At 39.7% G+C, this 22,345-nt stretch overlaps 1 protein-coding gene across 1 annotated transcript; it reads left to right on the top strand.

Annotated features, from left to right (window-relative positions):
• The first annotated feature begins 782 nt into the window (after positions 1 to 782).
• ZNF614 (zinc finger protein 614) lies at positions 783 to 19,115 on the top strand. The gene is made up of 6 exons (XM_087871178.1): positions 783 to 958; positions 2,553 to 2,730; positions 10,272 to 10,489; positions 16,612 to 16,741; positions 17,008 to 17,103; positions 17,442 to 19,115. The coding sequence occupies exons 3-6, from the start codon at positions 10,475 to 10,477 to the stop codon at positions 18,962 to 18,964; spliced, it is 1,764 nt and encodes a 587-aa protein (XP_087727304.1). The 5' UTR covers positions 783 to 958; positions 2,553 to 2,730; positions 10,272 to 10,474; the 3' UTR covers positions 18,965 to 19,115.
• The last annotated feature ends 3,230 nt before the right edge of the window (positions 19,116 to 22,345 follow it).

The raw sequence follows: 22,345 nt of genomic DNA on the forward strand, positions 1-22,345 counted from the left end.
AGGGAGTAGCTACTTAAATCCTCTACGATTAAATCTCCCACGCCTAAATAATAATAAATTTTTAAAGTGCGCTCTCTTAAAAATTTGGGAACTATTCAAAGTATAATAATTACATTATCTCGTAATTTCATATTCTCCAATACCCCACGGTCAGCTTCATTTATTTCTGGAAGGAAAACATACATTTGCACCTTCACCTCATCCCTTCCCCACTAGAGATAGTAGCTCTGTATCCACTTCCATGGGGGGATTAGCATTTCTTTAAGAAGCTCCACCCTATTGGCTTCGCCCCTTCAATGGCGGTCTTCCTTCTAAACAACAAGGGCCTTACCCGCTCCTCACACAGCCGCCCTCTCCCTAAACCGAAGACGACAAGCGACCACTGCTTTTGTCAACTCCGTGACCGCTGCCTCTACAGCGACGTCTCAGCTTCTAGAACTTCTTTCCCTAAATCGGCCTTGGCCTGAGCCCACCACAGCTGTACGGACATCTGCCTTCCTCTAAGATGTCCGCGCCCACGGTGCTCCAGCCTAACGTCTGCGCTCGGCAGTGCACAGAGGGCGCCGCCATCTTTCTTCCCTCGGGAGATAAACGTGCCTGGTGGCCTTGGGTAGACACCGACCTCTGAAGTCTTACCCAGTTTGCACAGCTTTGTTGATCATCCCTCGCAACGAAAAGGTAAAAACACTGAGGTGGCCAGTAATGATTTCCATCTCCCCACACAGCCGCTATGGCCCCTCCCATCAATGCCGGGGTGGGCGTGGCCGTTACGTCACAGAGAGGGGCCCGCCGTCGGAGCTCCGAAATCCCGTAGCGCTCCCAGGTCCTCGCGGGAGTCGCTGGCCCCGGTGGATCCGAGTACCTAGGTACCGCAAGGAAGGGCGCGCTGAGAGAAGTGTCTTCGGAGGTGTGTGGCCTTTCGTCGCTGCCAGCAGCGGCTGTTGAGGTTCGGGTTCAGGTGAGTCGGGTTCTGGGCTTAGCTGTCGGCCTGTGGGGTCTGTGAAACGGAAGCGACTGTGAAGCACCGCAGTTGGGATTCTATTGGGATTCAGTCACTGAGGAATCTGAGGATAGTGGTGGGGCCTTTGGGAGTCGGTGATTAAAAGTCTGAAGAAATCTCGACCGAGAGGCCGACTGTGTTAGGGTTTGAGGCCCACGTGGATCACTCTGTTTGTGGGACTCGGTGGTTGAGAAGTGGGGTGGAAAGTATATCCGGGAACGCCTGTCTCCTCCAGCTTCCGTGTTAGAGAAGCCTGGGTTGGAGATGTCCCTGTTGGTTTCTTGGGTATGTTTGTGGGTTAGTATGGCATTCAATATAGGACTGGCGCTGTCAGTGTTTGAGGAGGTCCAGGGCCCCTAGAGAATCGGAAGGTTCAGGCTCAAACCTTGAATGCCGGAAGCAGACCCGAAGGCTGCATTGTCTCCAGTTAATCCAAACCCAGTTCACTCCTTCAAGTCCGTCCTCACGGACCTGCCTGAAAAGTTTGTCTCCCAACGTCACCACTCTTCTCACTGTCCCGACAAAATTAGATGTGTTCGGAGTGAGCTAGAGATATATTGACTGTTAAAGATGTAGCTTTTGTTTTTCTTGACTTCGAGTTTACTATATTTTTGGATATTTCCTTTTAGGGTCATTCTAAGTAGAAGCATCTTCTTTACTCCATATTCTGTTTCATAGTGAGAACGTTCTCCGCCCACACATTTAGGATCATCTGTATAAACATAAAGAAAAATTTAATTGTGTGGTGTAATTTCTCATCCTCAACATATTTGCATGGGAGATGATAGTTATACATTTTTAATCATTGCAGTAAGTATCAACACAGGTTGGTGAGCCAGTGCCATGGTGTCAAACATTAATATAAGTAATAACATAAAATATTCAAAAGTATTCAATTATAATTTTAGTAGTTTTACTGAGGTTTAATTTACATACCATAAAATACACCAGGTGTAAGTATTTACATTTCAGTGATTTTTTTTTTTAAGATTTTATTTATTTATTTGTCAGAGAGAGAGCACAATCAGGGGGAGCTGCAGGCAGAGGGAAAAGCAGGCTCCCCACTGAGCAGGGAGCCGGATGTAAGATTCAATCCCAGGACCCTGGGATCAGGACCTGAGCCAAAGGCAGACACTTAACCAACTGAGCTACCCAGGCATCCCTACATTTCAGTGATTTTAACTGAGTTTCTAGAGTTGTGCAACCATGAGTACAGTCCAGTTTCAAGACAATCCAATTTTAAAACATTTCTATCACCTGGAAAAATTTTCTTGGCCCTCTGTACACTCAGTCTCCACTCCTACCCCCAGCCACACACCACCACTGATTATCTTCTAGAGTCTATTAATATGCAATTTCTAAATTGCAATTAATTTGTAATTTCTAGGCATTTCAGATAAACAGAATCATATATGTAGTCTTTTGTTGCCTTTTTTCATTAGCATTATATTTTGGTCTATGTTATAATTATCGCTAGGTTTTCCCCTTTTTCCCCAAGTGATTGATTGATTGATTGATTGATTGATTTTAAAGATTTTTATTTATTTGACAGAGAGACAGCCAGCGAGAGAGGGAACATAAGCAGAGGGAATGCGAGAGGAAGAAGCAGGCTCATAGCGGAGGAGCCTGACGTGGGGCTCAGTCCCATAACGCCGGGATCACGCCCTGAGCCGAAGATAGACGCTTAACCGCTGTGCCACCCAGGCGTCCCTCCCAGGTGATTTATTGAGGTAAAACTGACATACAATAAGCTAAAGATATTTAAATCATATTGATTGGTAAAGTTGAGATATATACTCATGAAAGTGTCCCAGCATGAAAATCATGAACATACCCCTCACCACCGAATTTTCGTTGTGCCCCTTTTTAATCCATCCCTCTTGTATTTCCCTTTCCCTCCCTAAGCAACTGTTGATCTATTTCAATCATTACTGTAGGCCAGTTTGTATTTTTTTAAGTTGTATTGAAATGGACTCCTACAGGATGTACTCGTTTTTATCATGATTTGATTGACTCAGCGTTAGTATTTCGAGATAACATTCTTGTGTGTATTATTAGTTCCTTTTTTTTTATTGCCTTGTATTCCATGTAGGCTTATCAGTTCATTCTGTATATTAATTCACCTGTTAATGGGCAGTTGTTTTTCCAATTTTTAGCTCTTACAAATAAAGCTGCTGTGAACACTCATGTTCAAGTCTATATTTATGTTTATATGTTATTTTTTCTCTTGAATAAATCTCTAGGAGTTAAATGGCTAAATCATATGGTTGGTGTATGTTTAACTTCTTCAGAAACTGCTAAACTGTTTCCCCAGTTGGCTGCACTTTGTATTCCCAAGAGAAGCCGATAATTGTTCTTTGTCTCCATGTTTTTGCCAATACTTTGTATTGTCTTTCTTTTTTGTTTTAAATATTCTAATGGGAGTGGAGCAGTCCCCTTGTTTTAATTTGTATTTACCTAATAATGGCTAATGATGTTAAACATCTTTTCATTTGCTTATTTGCTATCCATATATTTTCATTGGTGAAGTTAATTGTTCAAGTCTTTTATACTTTTATGTTGTCTTTTCTTGTTAATTTTTGAGAATTCATTATAGATTCTGGATACAAGACTTTTCTTTACCAGTTATATGCTTTGCAAAGGTTTTCTCCCAGTCTTTGGCTTGCCTTTCAACATTCTCTTAACGTTGTGTTTTGAAGAGCAGAAGGATTTAGTTTTTATGAAGTCCAGCACGTGAGCTTTTCTTAATGAATTATTCTTTTGGTGTTGTACCTAAGGAATCTTTGCTTTACTACAAGAGCAGAGGATTTTCTCCAGTTTTTTCTTCTTGAACGTTTAGGGTTTTTTGTGTTTTTTCTTTAGGTTTTCCACTTATTTTGAATAATATACATGGTACGATGTATAGATCCAAGTTCTTTTTTTTTTCTTTTTGTATATGCATATCTGCTTGTTCCATCGACATTTGTTGAAGGGTTTTCCTTTCTCCTCTGTATTGCATTTGCACCTTTGTAAAGTGTCAGTTGACTATATATGTGTGGGTCTTATTCTGGACTTTATTCTGTTCATTCATCTATCTGTTCTGACACAAATACTACCCTGTCTTGATTACTATAGTTTTGATAAAAATTCCTGTAATCAGGTAGTGCAAATTGACCTTTTTTTTTTTTAAAGATTTTATTTGTATATTTATTTTAGAGAGCAGGGGGAGGGGCAAAGGGAAAGGGAAAGACAGTACCTTAAGCGGACTCGAAGCTGAGTGTGGAGTGCTACACCAGGCTCGATCGCAGGACCCAGAGTTCACAACCTGAGCCGAAACCAAGAGTTGGATGGTCAACCAACTGAGCCACCCATACCCCCCAACCCTGTTCTTTTTTACAGTTGTTTTAGCTATTCTAGACCTTTTGAATTTCTATGTGAATTTAAAAATCAGGTTGTCAGTTTATACAGAAAAGCCTCCTGGGATTATGATTGAGATTTGTGACTCTAGACCAATTCTGGAGAATCGTCTATTTGGTTCATTTAAAAAAATGGTCCATTTTCTGACATGGACAAAGTGTATCTTTCCATTTATTTAAGTCTTTAAAAATTTCTGTGATACAGTTTTCAAAAGGTGTTTTAAATTTTTGGTTATCTTTTTCCGTAAGTATTTCACATTTTTTAAATCATTTTCACCTTTTCTTTTATCATTTTATTTACTTATTTATTTTTTTGTTTCAAGTTTTATTTAAATTCTGGTTAGTTAACATATAGTGTAATACTGGTTTCAGGAAGTAAAATTTAATGATTTATCACTTACATATTAATATCTAGCGCTCATCATAGCACATGCCCTCCTTAATACCTCTCACTCATTGAGCCCATCCCCCACTCCCCTCCCCTCCATCAACCCTGTTTATTCTCTGTGGTTTAAAGAGTCTCTTATGGTTTGCCTCCCTCTCTTCCCCCCCTTCCCCTATGTTCATCTGTTTTGTTTCTTAAATTACACATGAATGAAACCATATGGTATTTGTTTTTCTCTGACTTGTTTCACTTAGCATAATATACTCTAGCTCCTTCATGTCATTGTAAAAGGCAAGATATCATTCTTTTTGATGGTTGAGTAATACTCCATTGTATATATGTATACCACATCTTTATTCATTCATCAGTCTGGACATTTGGACTCTTTCCATAATTTGGATGTTGTTGATAACATTGCTGTTAACATTGGGGTGCGTGTGTCCCTTTGAATCAGTATTTGTGTATCCTTTGGGTAAATACCTAATAGTGCAATTGCTGGGTTGTAGGGTGGTTCTATTTTTAACTTTTTAAGGAACCTCCAAACTGTTTTCCAGAGTGGCTGTACCAATTTGCATTCCCACCAACAGTGTAAGAGAGTTCCCCTTTCTCTGCCTCCTTGCCAACATGTGTTGTTTCCTGTGTTGTTAATTTTAGCCATTCCGACAGGTATGAGGTAATGTGTCATTGTAGTTTTGATTTGTATTTCCCTCACGATGAGTGATATTGAGCATCTTCTCATGTGTCTCTTAGTCATTTGTAGGTCTTCTTGGGAAAAATGTCTATTCATGTCTTCTGCCCATTTCTTAACTGGATTATTTGTTTTTTTGGGGTGTTGAGTTTGGTAAGTTCTTTATAGATTTTGGATGCTAACCCTTTATCAGATATGTCATTTGCAAATATCTTCTCCCATTCCATAGGTTGCTTTTTAGTTTTTGTTGATTGTTCCCTTTGCTGGGTAGAAGCTTTTTATCTTGATGAAGTCCCAATATATCATTTTTGCTTTTGTTTCCCTTGCCTCCGGAGACATGTCTAGTAAGAAGTTGCTGTGGCCAATGTCAACGAGGTTGCTGCCTGTGTTCTTCTCTAGGATTTTGATGGTTTCTTGTCTCACATTTAGGTCTTTCATCTATTTTGAATTAATTTTTGTGTATGGTGTAAGAAGGGGGTCCAGTAGTATTTCACATTTTTTGATGGTATTGTAAATTGTATTTTAAAAAACTAAATGGCCTCATAGAGTGAGTTTGGAAATATTCTCTCCAGCTTTATTCCTGAATGATCTGTTGGATGTATATTATGCCTTTTGTTTATCAAGTCACAGTTACTGGAGTTGTTTTCAGTTTGAGGCAATGATGAGAAATGTTGCTACATACATTCAGGTACAAACTGGAAGTGTTCATTTCTCTTTGCTAAGTTCCCCTGAGCAGAATGTTTGGCTCATAGGGCAAACATATGTTTAACATTTTACAAAGTTTTCAAAGTGCCTGTACCAGTTTACATTTCTAGCATCATTGTGTGAGAGTTCCAGTTTCCCCACTTTCTCATCAACATTTGGAATCATTAGTCTTTTTGATTATAGTCATTCTAGTTGGTGTATAGAATTTCATCATCATCTTAATTTCCCCAAAGACAAATAATGTTGAACATCTTTTCATGTGCTATAATAGAGATTCATATGTCTTCTGTAGTGTAATGTCTATTTAAGTCTTTTCTCATTCTTTAAGTGAGTTGTTTGCCTTCTTAACAAATTCTTAAGTTTTTACAGTTATTTATATATTCTACATAGTAGTCCTTTATCAGATATATGATTTGCAAATATTTTCTCCCCAGGTGTAGCTGACTTTTTCCTTTTGCTTTATAAAGTCTTCTGATGTGCAAAATTTAGTACAAGTCCAATTATCAGTTTTCTTCTTTTATGGTTCACTGGTTTAGTGACATGTCTAAGAATTCTTTGCCTAAGCCACAGTTATGAGAAGTGTCTCCTATGTTTTCTGCAAGATAGTGTGTGTGTATCTATGTGTGTATAGATATAGATGTAGATGATGACTTTGTTTTTCAGAGCAGTTTCAGATTCACAGCAACACTGAGTGGGAAGTGTGTAGAGGCTGCCTATGTACACCCTGCTCCCCTCCACATACAACCCTCCTCACTGTCAACATCCTGCACCAGAGTGGTGCGTTTGTTACAATAACCGTATCGACATGTTATCACCCATAGTGCATAATTTACACGAGTGTAGGATTCCCTCTTGGTATTGTTCATTCTCTGGGTTTTGACAAATGTATAATGATATGTGTCCTGCATTTAGGATGTTACAGGTTAGTTTCATTGTTCTAAAACTCCTCTGGTTTCTGCCTATTCATCTTTCCTCTCCCCCCAACTCCTAGCAACCACTGATCTTTTTTCTGTCTCTTTGTTTTGCCTTTTCCAGACTGTCATATGGTTGGAATCATACCATGTGTAGCCTTTTCCGATTGGCTTCTTTCACTTAATAATATGCATTTAAGTTTCCTCCTTGTCTTTTCATGGCTTGATAGCTCATTTCTTTTTAGTGCTGAATAATATTCCATTCTCTGGATGGATAAAGCTGCTATAAATATCCATTATCAGGTTTCAGCTCCTTTTGGCAAATAAGGAAAGTGTTGGAGCATGTGGTAAGAGCATGTTTAGTTTTTTAAGAAGCTGCCAAACTGGGGCGCCTGGGTGGCATAGCGGTTAAGCATCTGCCTTCGGCTCAGGGCGTGATCCCGGCGTTATGGGATCGGGCCCCACGTCAGGCTCCTCCGCTATGAGCCTGCTTCTTCCTCTCCCACTCCCCCTGCTTGTGTTCCCTCTCTCGCTGGCTGTCTCTATCTCTGTCAAATAAATAAATAAAATCTTTAAAAGAAAAAAAAAAAGAAGCTGCCAAACTATCTTCTAAAGTGGTTCTGTCATTTTGCATTCCCACCAGCAATAAATAAGAGTTCCTCTTGCTCCACATCCTTGCATTTGGTGTTGTCAGTTTTTTGAATTTTGGCTATTCGAATAGGTGTGTAATGGAATCTCATAGTTGTTTTAATTTTTAATTCCCTAATTATATATGATGTTGAGCAGCCTTTCATATGCTTATTTGCTATCTGTGTATCTTCCTTGGTGAGGTGTCAGTTTGGGGCTTTTGCCCATTTTTTAAATTGGGTTGTCTTTTCTCATTGAGTTTTAAGAGTTCTTTGTGTATTTTGGATAATAGTCCTTCATCGATGTGTCTTTCACAAATATTTAGTCTGCAACTTGTCTTCTCATTCTGTTGAAATAGTTTATATTTCTAGCTTTTACATTGAAATTTATTATCTAACTTTTTTTTGAAAGAGTGTGCCTTCATGTGCGAGGGGTCGGGGACGAGCAAAGGGAGAGGGAGAGAGAGAATCTTAAGCGGGTTCCATGCCCAGAACCCCATGCAGGACTTGATCTCAGGACCCTGAGATCACGACCTGAGCTGAAATTAAGAGCCGTATGCTCAACCGACTGAGCCACCCAGCCAACCAAACTGGCATTCCTGGGCTAAATCCCCCTTAGTCACTGTCTGTAATTCCTTTTTATAGTATCCTAGATTTGTTTTGCTAATATGTGTTTTTTTCCTTTAAATTCTAGTTTGTTGACATACAATTCAATATTGATTTCAGGGGTAGAGTTCAATGATTCATCCTTTACATATAACACCCAGTGCTCATCATAACAAGTGCCCTCCTTGATACCCATCCCCCATCTATCCCATCCCCCACCCACCTCCCTCCATCAACTCTGTTCTCTGTAGTTAAGAGTCTCTTATGATTTGTTTCTCTCTCTTTTTTTCCCCACTCATGTGTTCATCCATTTTGTTTTCTTAAATTCCACATATGAGTGAAATCATACTGTATTTGTCTTTCTCTGATTGACTTATTTCACTTATTGTTTTGGTAATATGGTAACGATTTTGCACCTATATTCATGAAAGAGATTAGCCTGTAATTTTCTTCTTCTGTAATGCCTTTGTCTGGCTTTAGTATTTTGGTGATAATGACACCATGAAGGAATACATCTGGGCCTAAGCTTTTCTTTGTGAGACAATTTTTTTTTTTTTTATCACGACCTGAGCTGAGATTAAGAGTAGGACACTTAACCAACTGAGCCACCCAGGCGCCCCTATGAGACAGTTTTTAATTACCAATTCAATTTCTTGTTATATGTCTATTTGGGTTTTTTGCAACTGTTCTTCTGTCAGTTTTGTTATTTGTCGCTTTCCAGGCGTTTGTCCATTTCAGCTAAGTAATATTTATTTTTAAGCCATGGTTGCACAGAATTGTGCTTGTTAATTTCCAAATGTTTATGTTATTTCCTGAATTTCATTCTGAAGCTGATATCTAATTCAATTCTGTTGTGGTTGGAAAATATATTTTAAATCTATTGACATTTGTTTTCTATCTTAAATTATGGTCTTTCCTGGAGAATGTTTCATGTACCTTTGAAGAGAATGTAAATTTTGTTGCTGTTGAGTGTGGCATCAAATAATTGTCAGTTGATTATGGTGTTCAAGTCTTAAATATCTCTGCTGGTTTTCTGGTTTTTAAAGAAAATTATTGACAGTGGGATTTTGAAACTTTCAACTATTGAATTTTCTATTTCTCTCTTTAATTCTGTCAGTTTTTGTTTGTATTTTGTGATTCTGCCATTAGGTGTATATAGATTTATAATTTATAGCTTCCTCATTTGTATACCTTTTCTATCATTATTGCCAGCCAGAGAAAACTCACATAAGCCTTGGCGCCATAGTTTTTATTGGAGTTAATGAACACAGACATGACTGACTCCCTGTGTGGCTGACCTTGGTCTCCTCCAGCCCCTCCAGAGTCCTGGCTGATACCACGTGGTCCAAGGCCCTTCACCATAAATCACTTTATTAGAATAGACAGCCTTGCATGGCCCAAGCCTCCCAGCTGAGCAGAGACAGGATATTCCAAGGACTTAGAAGTTTCCTCCTAAACTAAGGGCAAAGGCCAAACCTCTGTTGGGCAAGGTTCATTATTTAGCGCACAAAGTAGGCTAAGACAGTCCTTTTGATTTGCTTGGTACATTAGTCTTCACACTGAAGTGTGTGTACCCACGGAGCGCATAAAGACTTTCAAAGCAGTGCATGAGCACACATGCTTTTTAAAGACACAATTTCCAGATCTTTGGAACCTTCCATATGTCCTAAATGGATGTGCTTGATAATCCACCTGCCTCTGAGGCATCATGCTCAGCATGCTGCTTTTGCTTTCCCACCTCCCCTTGAAAAGCCATGCCACTTCTACTTCACAGAGGAAAGGCATACCTTTCACTCATTTAGAACCCTGCTTTACTGCCCTAGAGAGTGAAAGCCTCGGGGGCACCAAAAAAAGGAACAGGTGGAAGTATTGAGGTCCTCTAAGGTAAGTGCATAGCCACAGTGATAACACCTAGGCCAGAGGAAACGTGCACTCAAAGTCAGTTTGCTCTTCAGCCCACAGGTCCCAGGTCCCCAAGAGCAAGAGTAATCAAGTGAAGCAATGAAGGTTGAAAAAAGAGGTACTTGGACTTGGATATAATTGCTCCTAGGGACAACTTCAAGCAGACACCAAGCTTTCTGACTCTAAGAACTTTGTGGCAGATGCAGAAGAGACGAAAGACAGAATCCATGTTACTGTTTTGTGAGCACAGAAGAAAATGATCAAGGCCAAGGTGATTTTTGTTTGTTGCATTTTTCCTGTTTTCTGACAGATTTGTGGTGACCTGAGAAAAATCAGTTCAATCTTTTGGTATAAATTGGGATAATTGGATTCTGGGGAGAAATTAACTTAGACTCTACATTCAAAAGCAGCGCAAAGTGAAATCAGGAATATATTACTCATAGGGGTCATCCTGGAGGACTAATACTGGAGCACAGTGTGTGACTGGTGCATCCTGTGGGTTACGGTAGCGGTCACTTTGAGTCTGATATCTCTAACAGGCATCATAACCAGAGAGACATGAAAAGCTGCGTGATGTGCCCTGACTCTGTGGGGAAGGCAGACCAGTTTCTTGGGGGATTCAATAGTTTACGCCACTTAGGTCTCCTGAAATTTCTTTGGTGGATTTTCTTGGAGGGCATCAGTGAGGTAGGCATCCTTCTGGTAAATGGAAAATCAGATTTCCTATAGCTGTCTCTTACCAAGGGCCTCCTCTGGCAGTGGGTACAGTTCTTCAGAGCACCATAGTCTGATGATCCAGGGACCCAACTTCTTGGCAGTCTGGTTTTATTCAGGAATAAAACCATTGAAATGGCGTACGAAAATAAAAAGATTGCATGACTTTCAAATGGTCCTCCATGAACAGGTAGTTGAAGTGGAGTTTGAGTACAGATTTGGCAGTAGTAGTAGTAGTAGTTGAGAAAGTGTTTTTCTCTGTTAAGGGTTTGGGTTCTTGGCATCCATGGGGTTTGATTTAAACTCTCGCTCCATCTCAGAAAGTGGGGTATTTTTCCTTGTGTTTAAATTACCTACCTATTCGTGTTTTTATTTTTATTTTTTTTACCTTTTTTCTTTCATGTACACAGGTGACTCATGGTAAGAGAGTGCCTCTTAATCCCCTGGTGTAGCATTAACAAATGCGTGGTAGTGCACACTTCTTATATGTATCTGTGTGTGCATTTATATACCTAAATGTATATATCTATCATATTTTATATGAATGGAACAATACTCCAAACAACACAGATAACTCTAAGGGGCTTCCTATTAGTTGAAGTACCACAGGCCTAGTACCAGTTGAGCATCTAAAAGAAAGATGACTGCACTAGACTGAAGCATAGTAGCTATGCAGCCATGGAAAAGTCCATGAGTTCGGGGCATCTGGGTGGCTCAGTTGATTAAGGATCCAACTTTTTGATTTTGGCTGAGGTCATGATCTCAGGATTGTGAGATCAAGCCCCGTGTCAGGCTCTGTGCTGAGTGTGGAGCTTGCTTAAGATTCTCTCTCGTCCTCTCCTTCTGCCTATACCCCCTGCCCTTGGCTCGAGCACACACACACTCTCTCTCTGTTTAAAAAAAAAAAAAAAAAAGGAAGAAAGAAAAGAAAAGAAAAAAGTCCATGAGTTCATAGTCATACTCAAAAAACAAAAAATTTTTGGAGTTTGATGGGAACAAAATATTTGAATTTTGAATGATAAATAACACAGTAATACATAGGTTCAGAGGTTCACTCTGAATTTAGTAGAGTTAGTGTAAATAATACAAACTTCATTGATAGCAGCTCAATACTCCTTGACCCCTTACACTCATGTATGAATCACCTCTCCAGAGTGAGCCACAGTTATTTTCATGTATGTCCTCCAAACTCTTTTAAGTGTGTTGGTATTCTTTACCTCTTGGTGCCTACAAGCCAACTTTCTTCTTTTTCACCTGACACGATGAACTTCAGACGTTGTGTAATAATTAAATAATTCACCTATTGTTGAATATTTAGATATTTTTGTTATTACATGCCATGAGAATGAACTGCCTTGTTAATGGCTTTTTGCGAAATTGTTATCAGTGTTTGTTCAGTGTGGCTCCAGAGAAATCAACTATGGGGTGTGGTCATTTCACATTTTAATGTTCTAACTCATGGTCAGTGTGGCATCATGTTTAAAACTGTTGATTTTGCAGCCAGTTGCCAGCTGTGTGACTGCACGCTTCAGTTAGCCGTCACGCCCCTGAGCTTTCTCGCGTGTAGAATGGGGTTAATGACAGTGGCACTTATATCATAAGGTAGAGTCTAAAATGAATTAATCTAGACTAAACATCTGGAAGAGTGCCTGGTTGATAGAAAGTGGTATGTTAAGAACATCCAGTGCTCCTCAGATTGCCTACACTTGTTACTATGTTATCAAATTGCATATTTTCCACAGTCTGTATGAGCCAGTATTCTTTTGCCTTGTTTTATTTGAATTTCTCAATGACTTGTGAGCTTCAGATTCTTGTCCTTTTTTGCTTTTTTGGATTATTCTGTGATATGTGGTCCTCATTCTTGGACCATTTTAAAAATTATTTTTTGTCTTACTGATTTGTAATTGTTTATCTTGTGGTATATTGATCTTTTATATGTTGCAGTTATTTTTCTAGAATCTTACTTGTCTTTTAACTTTTTTTCTTAATATCTTTTTCCATGCAAAAGTTTTATTTTTGATTCAAATTAAAATTTGTTAGTCTTTTTCTTTATGGCTTTTTACTTGTGCCATAAACATTCCATATTTTCTTCTTCTATTCTTATGTAAGTTCTTTCTTTGAAAGTTTATGTCCTATATTCATTATCTGTTGGTATTGTGAAATAATTACATATATATCTGCCCCTTGTTCCTGCTAATATTTAGTCTTTTACCCTGGTTCCTGACACAGAGTTCTTCTAAAACCCTTATAATTTCCTGGGTGATAGGAGTCTGTCACATTGCTCCTAAATCCCTTGGAATTTTCTGGGTGATAGGACCGTGTTTTTTTCTAATTAGGTGACTCTTGGTGTGGGCTCCTGGATGTCTCCTTTGGGGTCTGGTCTCTAGAAAGATCAAGCCATGATTAGAAGCTTGGAACTTGCAGCGCTGCTCCCATCCTCCAGAGTGGGGAGAAGGACTGGATAATGAATTAGTAATTGATTATTAGATTGTGTCCATGCAATGAAGTCCCCGTAAAAATCCCAAAGGTACAGGGTTCGGAGAGCTTCTGGATTGGTGAACACATCTACATGCTGGAAGGGTGTAGTGTACCCCAACTCCACAGGGATGGAAGGTTGTGGGTTCAGGACCTTCCAGACCTTGCATCAGGTACCTCTTCATCTGGTTGTTCATTCTTGTCCTTTATAATGTCCTTTACTATGTATTAAACCAGTAAACTTAAGTAAGTCTTTCTCTGAGTTCTGTGAGCTGTTCTAGCAAATGATTGAATCTAAGGAGAAGGTTGTTGAATCCAAGGAGAAGATTGTGGGAACCTCTGATTTGTAGCCAATTCAGACAATGTATTACCTGGAGACCCCCTCCAGGCAGGCAAGCAAGCATGACTTACCTGGTCTGTGTTGTTTTTACTCACAGTACTTCTGACACCAAAGTTTTTTCCTCCTGATGCCAAACATGTGATCTCTTCCAACACTACTTCTCCAGACTGACATTAGACTCTCTGACCCTGACTACGTGCAGTTAACATCAGATTACACAGATTTAAGGGTACAGACCTGCAAGAAAGACCCCACTTGGGGTGCCAATCTCGTCTTGGTGTCCTGTACTGACTGATGGGCTGTAAATCATGGTTTCTCCCGTCCCTTTCTCGGGACAGAGTATGGGGGGCATGCCACCCTTCCAGCAGTTTGATGTGCTCACTGCCTTTGGATGTTTGCTGGACCTGTGGTTTTGGGGGCTTTATGGAGGTTTCATTACTTAGGCATGATTGATTAAATCATTGAACATTGGTGATTGAACTCAGGAGGTGGGACTGAGTTCCAACCCTGTAATCATGTGGTTTGTTCCTCTGGTGACCAGCCCCCAACCCCCTGCCGTGTGAGGCCTCGGGCTACCAGACCTCTCATTAGCACACAAAGCACACTCATCACTGTGGAGATCCTAAGCATTTTAGGAGATCCATGTAGTAGGAACTGGCCCAAAAGCCAAATATTGGTGTTTTTTGTCATATCGCTGCTGGGTACTTTGTTTCACAGTCACTCATGAGCCTGTAAGCAAGGTGTAAGCCAGGGTGGCATCTGATCTGGAGGCTCGGGTGGGGAAGGATGTATTTCTAAGCTCACTTACTGGGTTGTCAGTGGAATTCATTTCTAGAAGGGCTGATCAAATGAGATCCTCAGTTCCTACCTGTCTGCTCATGTAAGATTCTTACTTTTTAGTTCCTTGCCACATGGGTCTTCCCTACATGCCAGTTGTTTCATCAAAGTCATGAAAAGACAGATTCTGTTATCAAGATGGAAGTCACATACAGTCTAATTGTAAAAGTGCAGTCTAGTCACTTTCGCTGTATTTTCTTTAGAAGCGATTCATGAGGCCAGGCCATGCTCAAGGGCAGGGCACTACACAGGGACATGAGTACATGGTGTGTAATAAGAAATTTGACTGACCTTTGTCTCTGATTTCTGAGAGGTAACCTCTAAACCCTTGGAATTACCTGTGTGACAGCTGTGTCTTTGTTACTCATCGTGGGCCAAAGGGACCACACTTTATGCTAATGAGGTGACTCATGTAGGCCCTAAATAATTTGTGCTAATGAGATAACTCAAATGGGACTGTCCATGCCAGAAATACCAACCATGTGATTAGAGGACTGTGGCTTTGAGCCAGGTAACCTTGGAAGGGAAGGATCTGGAGATTGAATTCAGCAGTGTAATCTGTGTTTCAATAAATCATGCATAAATAATGAAGCCTCAAGTGAAAACTCTGGACACTGAGGTTGAGGTGAGCCTCCTTGGTTGGCAGTACTCTTGAGTACTGTCACATGGTGGTTGGGGGTAGATGATGCTGTCCACACTGTACAAGAAGAGTCATGTGTTTCAATACCAAATGGCCTTCATGTTGGCCATTTTGGCACAAAAAATCAGGACTTTGAAGATAATATTGCATTCGTTCCTGAATTGTTTTTTCTGTTGTAGTTTATCTGGCTTTTGTCTCCGTACGCTTTTATAGTTTCTCTTTGCATTTGGTGTATTATAGTTTTAGTCTAATGTGTTGAGATATAGGCTTCCTGCTTGGAGTTTATTGGGAGTTCTGAATCTGAGGTTTGGAGTGTTTAATTAGTTGTGAGTTTTTCGACTTTTAGGTCTTTTGGATACTGCTTCTCCATTACTCTCTTTTCTTTTTGAGAAACTATAAGCCATGTATATTAGATCTTTTAACACTGCGTGTTTGTTAACCTCTTCCTTAGGTTTTCTTTTTGTGCTGCATTTTATATAATTTCTTCAGTTATATTCCAGTTCACTACAGTGTATCTGATGTGCTGTTTTGCTGTCCACTGATATATGTATGTGTATATATGTTTATCTATTAGAAGTTTCTTTTTTTCCCCCAAAATTTTCCTAATCAACTTTAATGGTCTTTTTTGTGTTAGATATACCTTGTATAGTTTCTCTTATTCCTTTACATTTATTAAAAACACTGTCTTACAAATTCTGGGTGTGGAGTCTGGTCATGGTTGATGCTCATATTGGCTATGAAGTTTTGTTGTAAAGTAGGAATATTTTATTTGTCCTGATGTTATTTGCCTATTTTTAGTATTTGGAAATGGTGCTAAAATATATAGAAAGAAAGATAGGATTTTGCTTCTACTAAAATGCAGGGTATTTTAAAGATTTATTTATTTTAGAGAGAGAGCATGTGTGCATGAGGTGGGGAGAGGGGCAGAGGAAGAGAGAGAATCCTCAAGCACAATCTCTGCTGACTATGGAGCCTGATGTTGGGCTTGACCTCAGGACCCTGAGATCATGATTTGAGTCAAAATCAAAAGCCAGCCCATCAGCTGACAGAGCCACCCAGGTGCCCCATTTCTACTAAAATGCGTACAAGAAAAGTATATACAGGGGTACCTGGGGGGCTCAGTTGGTTGAGCGTCTGCCTTTGGCTTGGGTCATGATCCCAGGGTCCTGGGATCGAGCCCCGCATCAGGCTCCCTGCTTGGCAGGAGGTCTGCGTCTCTCTCTCTTCCTCTCCCTCTCCCTCTCTGTCAGATAAATAAATAAAATCTTAAAAAAAGAAAAAGTATATATAGATGAGGCTATATGGTGATTAGAACAGCCTCCCTCATGCTTCTTCCATATTAACAAAAGTAATTCACATCATATTAAACAGGACCGTGTTGTTACAGGAATTGCTGACACTGGAGGATGTGGCCGTGGACTTCACCTGGGAGGAGTGGCAGCTCCTGGGCCCTGCTCAGAAGGACCTGTACTGGGACGTGATGTTGGAGAACTATAGCAACCTGGTGTCAGTGGGTGGTGAGGACAGCTTTCTGTGTCACTTAGAGGTGCTCAGTCACTGGCTTTTCCTCTGTCACTCAATGAAAGCTTTGTAGTCACTGTGGTCTTCAGAAGAGTCCCCTATCTTGGCCCTAAACAAAGGGGATAATCTTTTCTATCCTGAGAGAGAACTTTTACTTTGCATGTGAGAAATTGTTTTGTCTCTAAAATGTAAAATTTTCTCATCTCAACCTATTGTACTCCAAGTCACTGCGTCTAAGTCTTTTGTCATTTCTCATGAACAGGGTGTCAGGCTACCAAACCAGATGCATTGTCCAAGTTTGAACACAGAGATGAACTATGGGTAACAGAGGATGAAATCCAGAATAGGACCCATCCAGGTGAGTGAGAGAGAACCAGCAAGGGGAGTGGCTGAAGAAGTTTTATTCCAGTCTTTAAAAGAAGGTGTCACAGCTGTGAGGGTGTCTGAGGATACCGAATCAGCTCCTCCACATATTCCTTTCCCCAGATGAGAACTCTTTTCTTTTGTGGGTGTTTAGTTCTAAATATGCCCCTTCTCTCTTCTTGGACCTGATATTTATTTCATCTTACATCTTTATAATTTTCTTTTTAAAGTATGTAGTCAACAGTAAAGAGCCACCCCCACCACATCATTTCTTAAACACTTGTATTCCATACCATCCTTGCGAGAGAATTTTTTATTCCCTTTTTTTCCTAGGATTCGGGAACTTTGATCGTCATCTGCAGGAGCCCTCTCAAAACCACAGATTTCTAAAGAGCACACAACAATACGGGGAACGGAGTGCATTTAGAAATACTGTTCATTTGAGCAAAATACATTTTGCCATAACGCAAAATCATGTGTTTGACTTCTGTAGAAAAGCTTTGAAATCAAGTTTGAGTTTAGTTAACGAGAAGAGAAGATATGAAATAAAGAAGGTTGTTGAGTTTAATGGAGAAGAGAAATCTTTCCTACATGGTAATCATGAACATTTGTATTCTGGAATTGAATTCCCTAAAGGCGCAAAACATATCAGCACCAAATTCCAAGACTTTGAGCATCAGAGGACTCACAAAATAGAGAAATCCCATGCATGCACTGAAGGTGAGAAAACCTGTATCAGGAAATCTCCACTCATTTACCATGAGAGCAGTCATAGAGGAGAGAAACCTCATGGGTGTGATCCATGTGGGAAATCCTTCTCCAGAAATGTCACGTTTGCTAAACATCAGAAAACTGCTACACAAGACAAAGTCTGTATAACCGGTGAATACAGAAAAGGCTCTAGTGTGAAAAGCAGTCTCACTTTGCCTCAGCAAACCCAAACAGCAGAGAAATCCTACACATGCAGTGAGTGTGGAAAAGGCTTCACCATGAAGCGCTATCTGATTGCCCATCAGCGAACTCATAGCGGAGAGAAACCTTATGTGTGCAGTGAATGTGGAAAAGGCTTCACTGTGAAGAGCAATCTCATTGTGCATCAGCGAACTCATACAGGGGAGAAACCCTATATATGCACTGAATGCGGAAAAGGCTTCACTATGAAGCGCTATCTTGTTGTACATCAGCGAACTCATACTGGAGAGAAACCCTATATATGTAGTGAATGTGGAAAAGGCTTCACGGTGAAGAGTAATCTCATCGTACATCAGCGATCTCATACCGGGGAAAAATCTTACATATGTAGTGAATGTGGAAAAGGGTTCACCACAAAGCGCACCCTCATTATACATCAGCGAACTCACACAGGAGAGAAATCTTACTTATGTAACGAATGTGGAAAAGGCTTCACCACAAAGCGCACCCTCGTTATACATCAGCGGACTCACACAGGAGAGAAACCCTATGAATGCAGTGAGTGTAGTAAAGCCTTCAGCCAGAAGATATGCCTCATACAACATGAGAGATGTCATACGGGAAAGACTCCCTTTGTGTGTACTGAGTGTGGAAAATCCTATTCTCACAAATATGGTCTCATTACCCATCAGAGAATTCACACGGGAGAGAAACCCTATGAGTGCAATGAATGTGGAAAAGCCTTTACCACAAAGTCAGTACTCAACGTCCATCAAAGAACTCATACAGGAGAGAGACCATATGGATGCAGCGATTGTGAGAAAGCCTTCTCCCACTTGTCAAACCTTGTTAAACATAAGAAAATGCACACAAGAGAAATGGGTAGATTCAGTCAAGTTGGAAATTCCTTTAACACAGAGTCACAGCTCATTACTTATGAGTGAACTCCTGCGAAACAGAAGCCCTATGAATGTGATGACTGTGGAAATGCCTTCTGTGGCACCCAGGACGTCACTGACATCAGTGTTTCCTGCAGAGTGGAATGTAATCACGGTACTGCCGGTTGTGAGATGTGTGCCCCGTGGAGGTTAAAGAACTTGTCCAGGAGGTAAATCTGGTGGCTACAGTGAATGTGTTGTAGTGCCTTCAGTGATCCTTACCTCATATTTTCTGAAAACATGTTGGGGAAACTCCGATACATTCAATGTGGAGATGCCTTGAGCAAAACTTTCTAGCTTCATTATATTCTGAAAAGTGTATACCGAGACAAATCCTGTGAATGCGGAGACTAGGAAGGCCTTCAGGGGGAAGGTAGACTTGATTATCAGGGATCATCATAAATCATCAGTGAGCTTATTGTTTATAGAAATATGATTTTAAAGATTTTATTTATTTATTTGACACAGAGAGAGACAGCCAGCGAAAGAGGGAACACAAGCAGGGGAAGTGGGAAAGGAAGAAGCAGGCTGCGGGGCTCGATCCCAGGGTCCTGGGATCATGCCCTGAGCTGAAGGCAGACGCTTAATGACTGAGCCACCCAGGCGCCCCTATAGAAATATGATTTTAAAAATATATATGATGACCATGGGAAAGCTTTTTACCCAGAAAGTAGACCTCAGTGAGGGTCCGAGTCCACACTGGAGAAAAACTTCAAGAGGACAATATATATGTGGCAGGATATCAGTTACATTCTGCCCCGTTTTGTCAGGAAATCATACAGAAATTAAAACTTCATGAACATGCTAAATGTAGAGCACCTGCAGTCAAATATCAGAGAACTCATGAAGGAATGAAGTCCTGTGAAAATGCTAAATGTCGGAGTGCTTTTAAATGTTACAAGTCTGACCTCATTATACATCAGATAATTCACCTGATGCATTTTCAGATGATACTTTGAAACCCTTTTCTAGTGGCCTTGTCAGTAATTCCATAGTTTTAAAAAGTAGTCTGCTTTCCTTATCACTGATTTTTATTATTCTATACAATGCAGAGTGTTCCATGGAATATTCTTGGACTACCCTGTATTATATGATTTGTTTTTACCTTTCTTGGGCTCTAAACTTAATCGTACATTTAGCACATTGAAGGAGTTTAAAAAAAGGAAACTGAGTGTTCTAATTTTATAAAATAACATGTATTTGTACTTCCTTAACTAAGTTTATAAATATGACCAAATATTTTATAAAACCACCTTCTGAGTTATTTTTATAAAATGTTTAATTTGAAGTCATTTTAACTTAAAGAAATTGCAAAATAGTCCAGAGACTTCCCTAGCATCCTTTACCTAATGTCTCCCAGTAAAAACATTTATGTAAGCCACATCTTGTTATTGAATCCAGGAAAGTGACATTGGTAGTATACTGTTAGCTAAGCCCTTAACCTTATTTGGATTTCATTAGATTTTCATGGGTTTTTTTTTTATGTTGTAATTCTAAGAAGTTTTATTACATATATAGATTCATGTAACCACTACCACAACCATCATGTAAAACTGTGATCAACTGTGATCGACACAGATTCCCTCATTTATACCTTTTTATGCTCATACCCATTATCCAAACCTACCTCTTGGAACCACCTATTTTCCATCTGTATAATTGTATAATTTTATGAATGTTACAAAAATCATTTTTACAACTGGATTTTATGTATTTTATATATATGTTGTATTTATGTAATTTTATATTTTTTCCATAAAAGTTATTACAATATTATTGACTATATACAAATTTATAATTTTTTATTATAGGAAGTGTGTCAGCTTTTCATGTTTTTGTCATTTGGCAAATTGCTCAGAAGACTCATGTGAGTTAGTGGATGGTTGTTTTATTTTTATTAGTGAGTAATATACATACTGGATGACCAGTTTGTTTATCCCTTCATTCTTGGAAGAGGTTTCCTGGTTTCAGCTGTTATGAAATCTGCACACATGGTTTTGTATGAACATAAATTTTCATTTCTCTACAATAAATATTCAGGTGTATGGTTGTTGGGATGTATGGTAAGTTGTGTTTAGCCTTACAAGAAACTACTCTCTTTCAATGTGGCTGTGTTCTTTTACATTCTCACCAGCAGTGGATGAAATACTGTTCTATATTCTCTCCAGCACTTGGTATTCAATGCACTTGACACTTGAACAACACGGGGGTTAGGGGCACTGACCCCCAAGCAGTTGAGAATCCACGTATAACTTAACTAGTAGCCTGCTGTTGACCGGAAGCCTTACCAATAACATAAACAGTTGATTAACACATATTTTGTATGTGTGTTATATACTACATTCTTAAAGTAAGCTAGGGAAAAGAAAATATTATTAAGAAAATCAGACTTGTGGGGCACCCGGGTGGCTAAGTCAGTTAAGCGTCTGACTCTTGGTTTTAGCTCAGGTTATGGTCTCATGGGTCGTGGGATCAAGCCCCGAGTCAGGATCTGAGCTCAGTGCTGGGTCCGCTTGAAAAATTCTCTCCCTCTGCCCCTCCCCCTGCTTTCTTGCTCCTTCTCAAGTAAATAAATCTTTTTTAAAAAATCAGACTTCTGGGAAGACAGACAAATACCATATGATTTCATTCATATGTGGAATTTAAGAAACATGAACAAAGAAAAAAGACAAAAAAAAAACCCACCCCAGACTCTTAAATAGATAATGAACTGATGGTTACCAGAGGGGAGGTGGGTAGGGGAATGGGTGGAAAAAAGGGGATTAAGAGTACACTTACAGGGGCACCTGGGTAGCGCAGTCGTTAAGCATCTGCCTTCGGCTCAGGGGGTGATCCCGGCGTTCCGGCGTTCCAGGATCGAGTCCCACATTGGGCTCCTCTGCTGGGAGCCTGCTTCTTCCTCTCCCACTCCCCTGCTGTGTTCCCTCTCTCGCTGGCTGTCTCTCTGTCACATAAATAAATAAAATCTTAAAAAAAAAAGTACACTTACAGTGATGAGCCCTGAGTAATTTATTGAATTATTAAATCACTGTATTATACACCTGAAATTAATATAATACTGTATGTTAATTATACTGGAGTTTTAAAAATTTATAAAGCCTAACAAAATCATAAGGAAGAGAAAATACATTTACAGTACTACACTGTAAAAAAAATTCACATATAAGTGAACTCATGCAGTTCAAACCCATGTTGCTCAAGGCTCAACTGTATATTTCTTTTAGCCATTCCACTAGCAATATAGGAGAGATGTAGTTGCTCTCCATCCTCCCCAGCACTTGGTATTGTCACTATATTTTACATTAACTGTACTCTTAGGTATATAGTAGTGAACAATCTTGAGCTTAACTTGCATTTCCCTAATGGCCAACGATGTTCATTCAACAC

The sequence above is a fragment of the Ursus americanus genome, chromosome 21, assembly GCF_024610735.1.
Source record: "Ursus americanus isolate L20-20 chromosome 21, mUrsAme1.1.p, whole genome shotgun sequence".
Taxonomy (NCBI): domain Eukaryota; kingdom Metazoa; phylum Chordata; class Mammalia; order Carnivora; family Ursidae; genus Ursus; species Ursus americanus.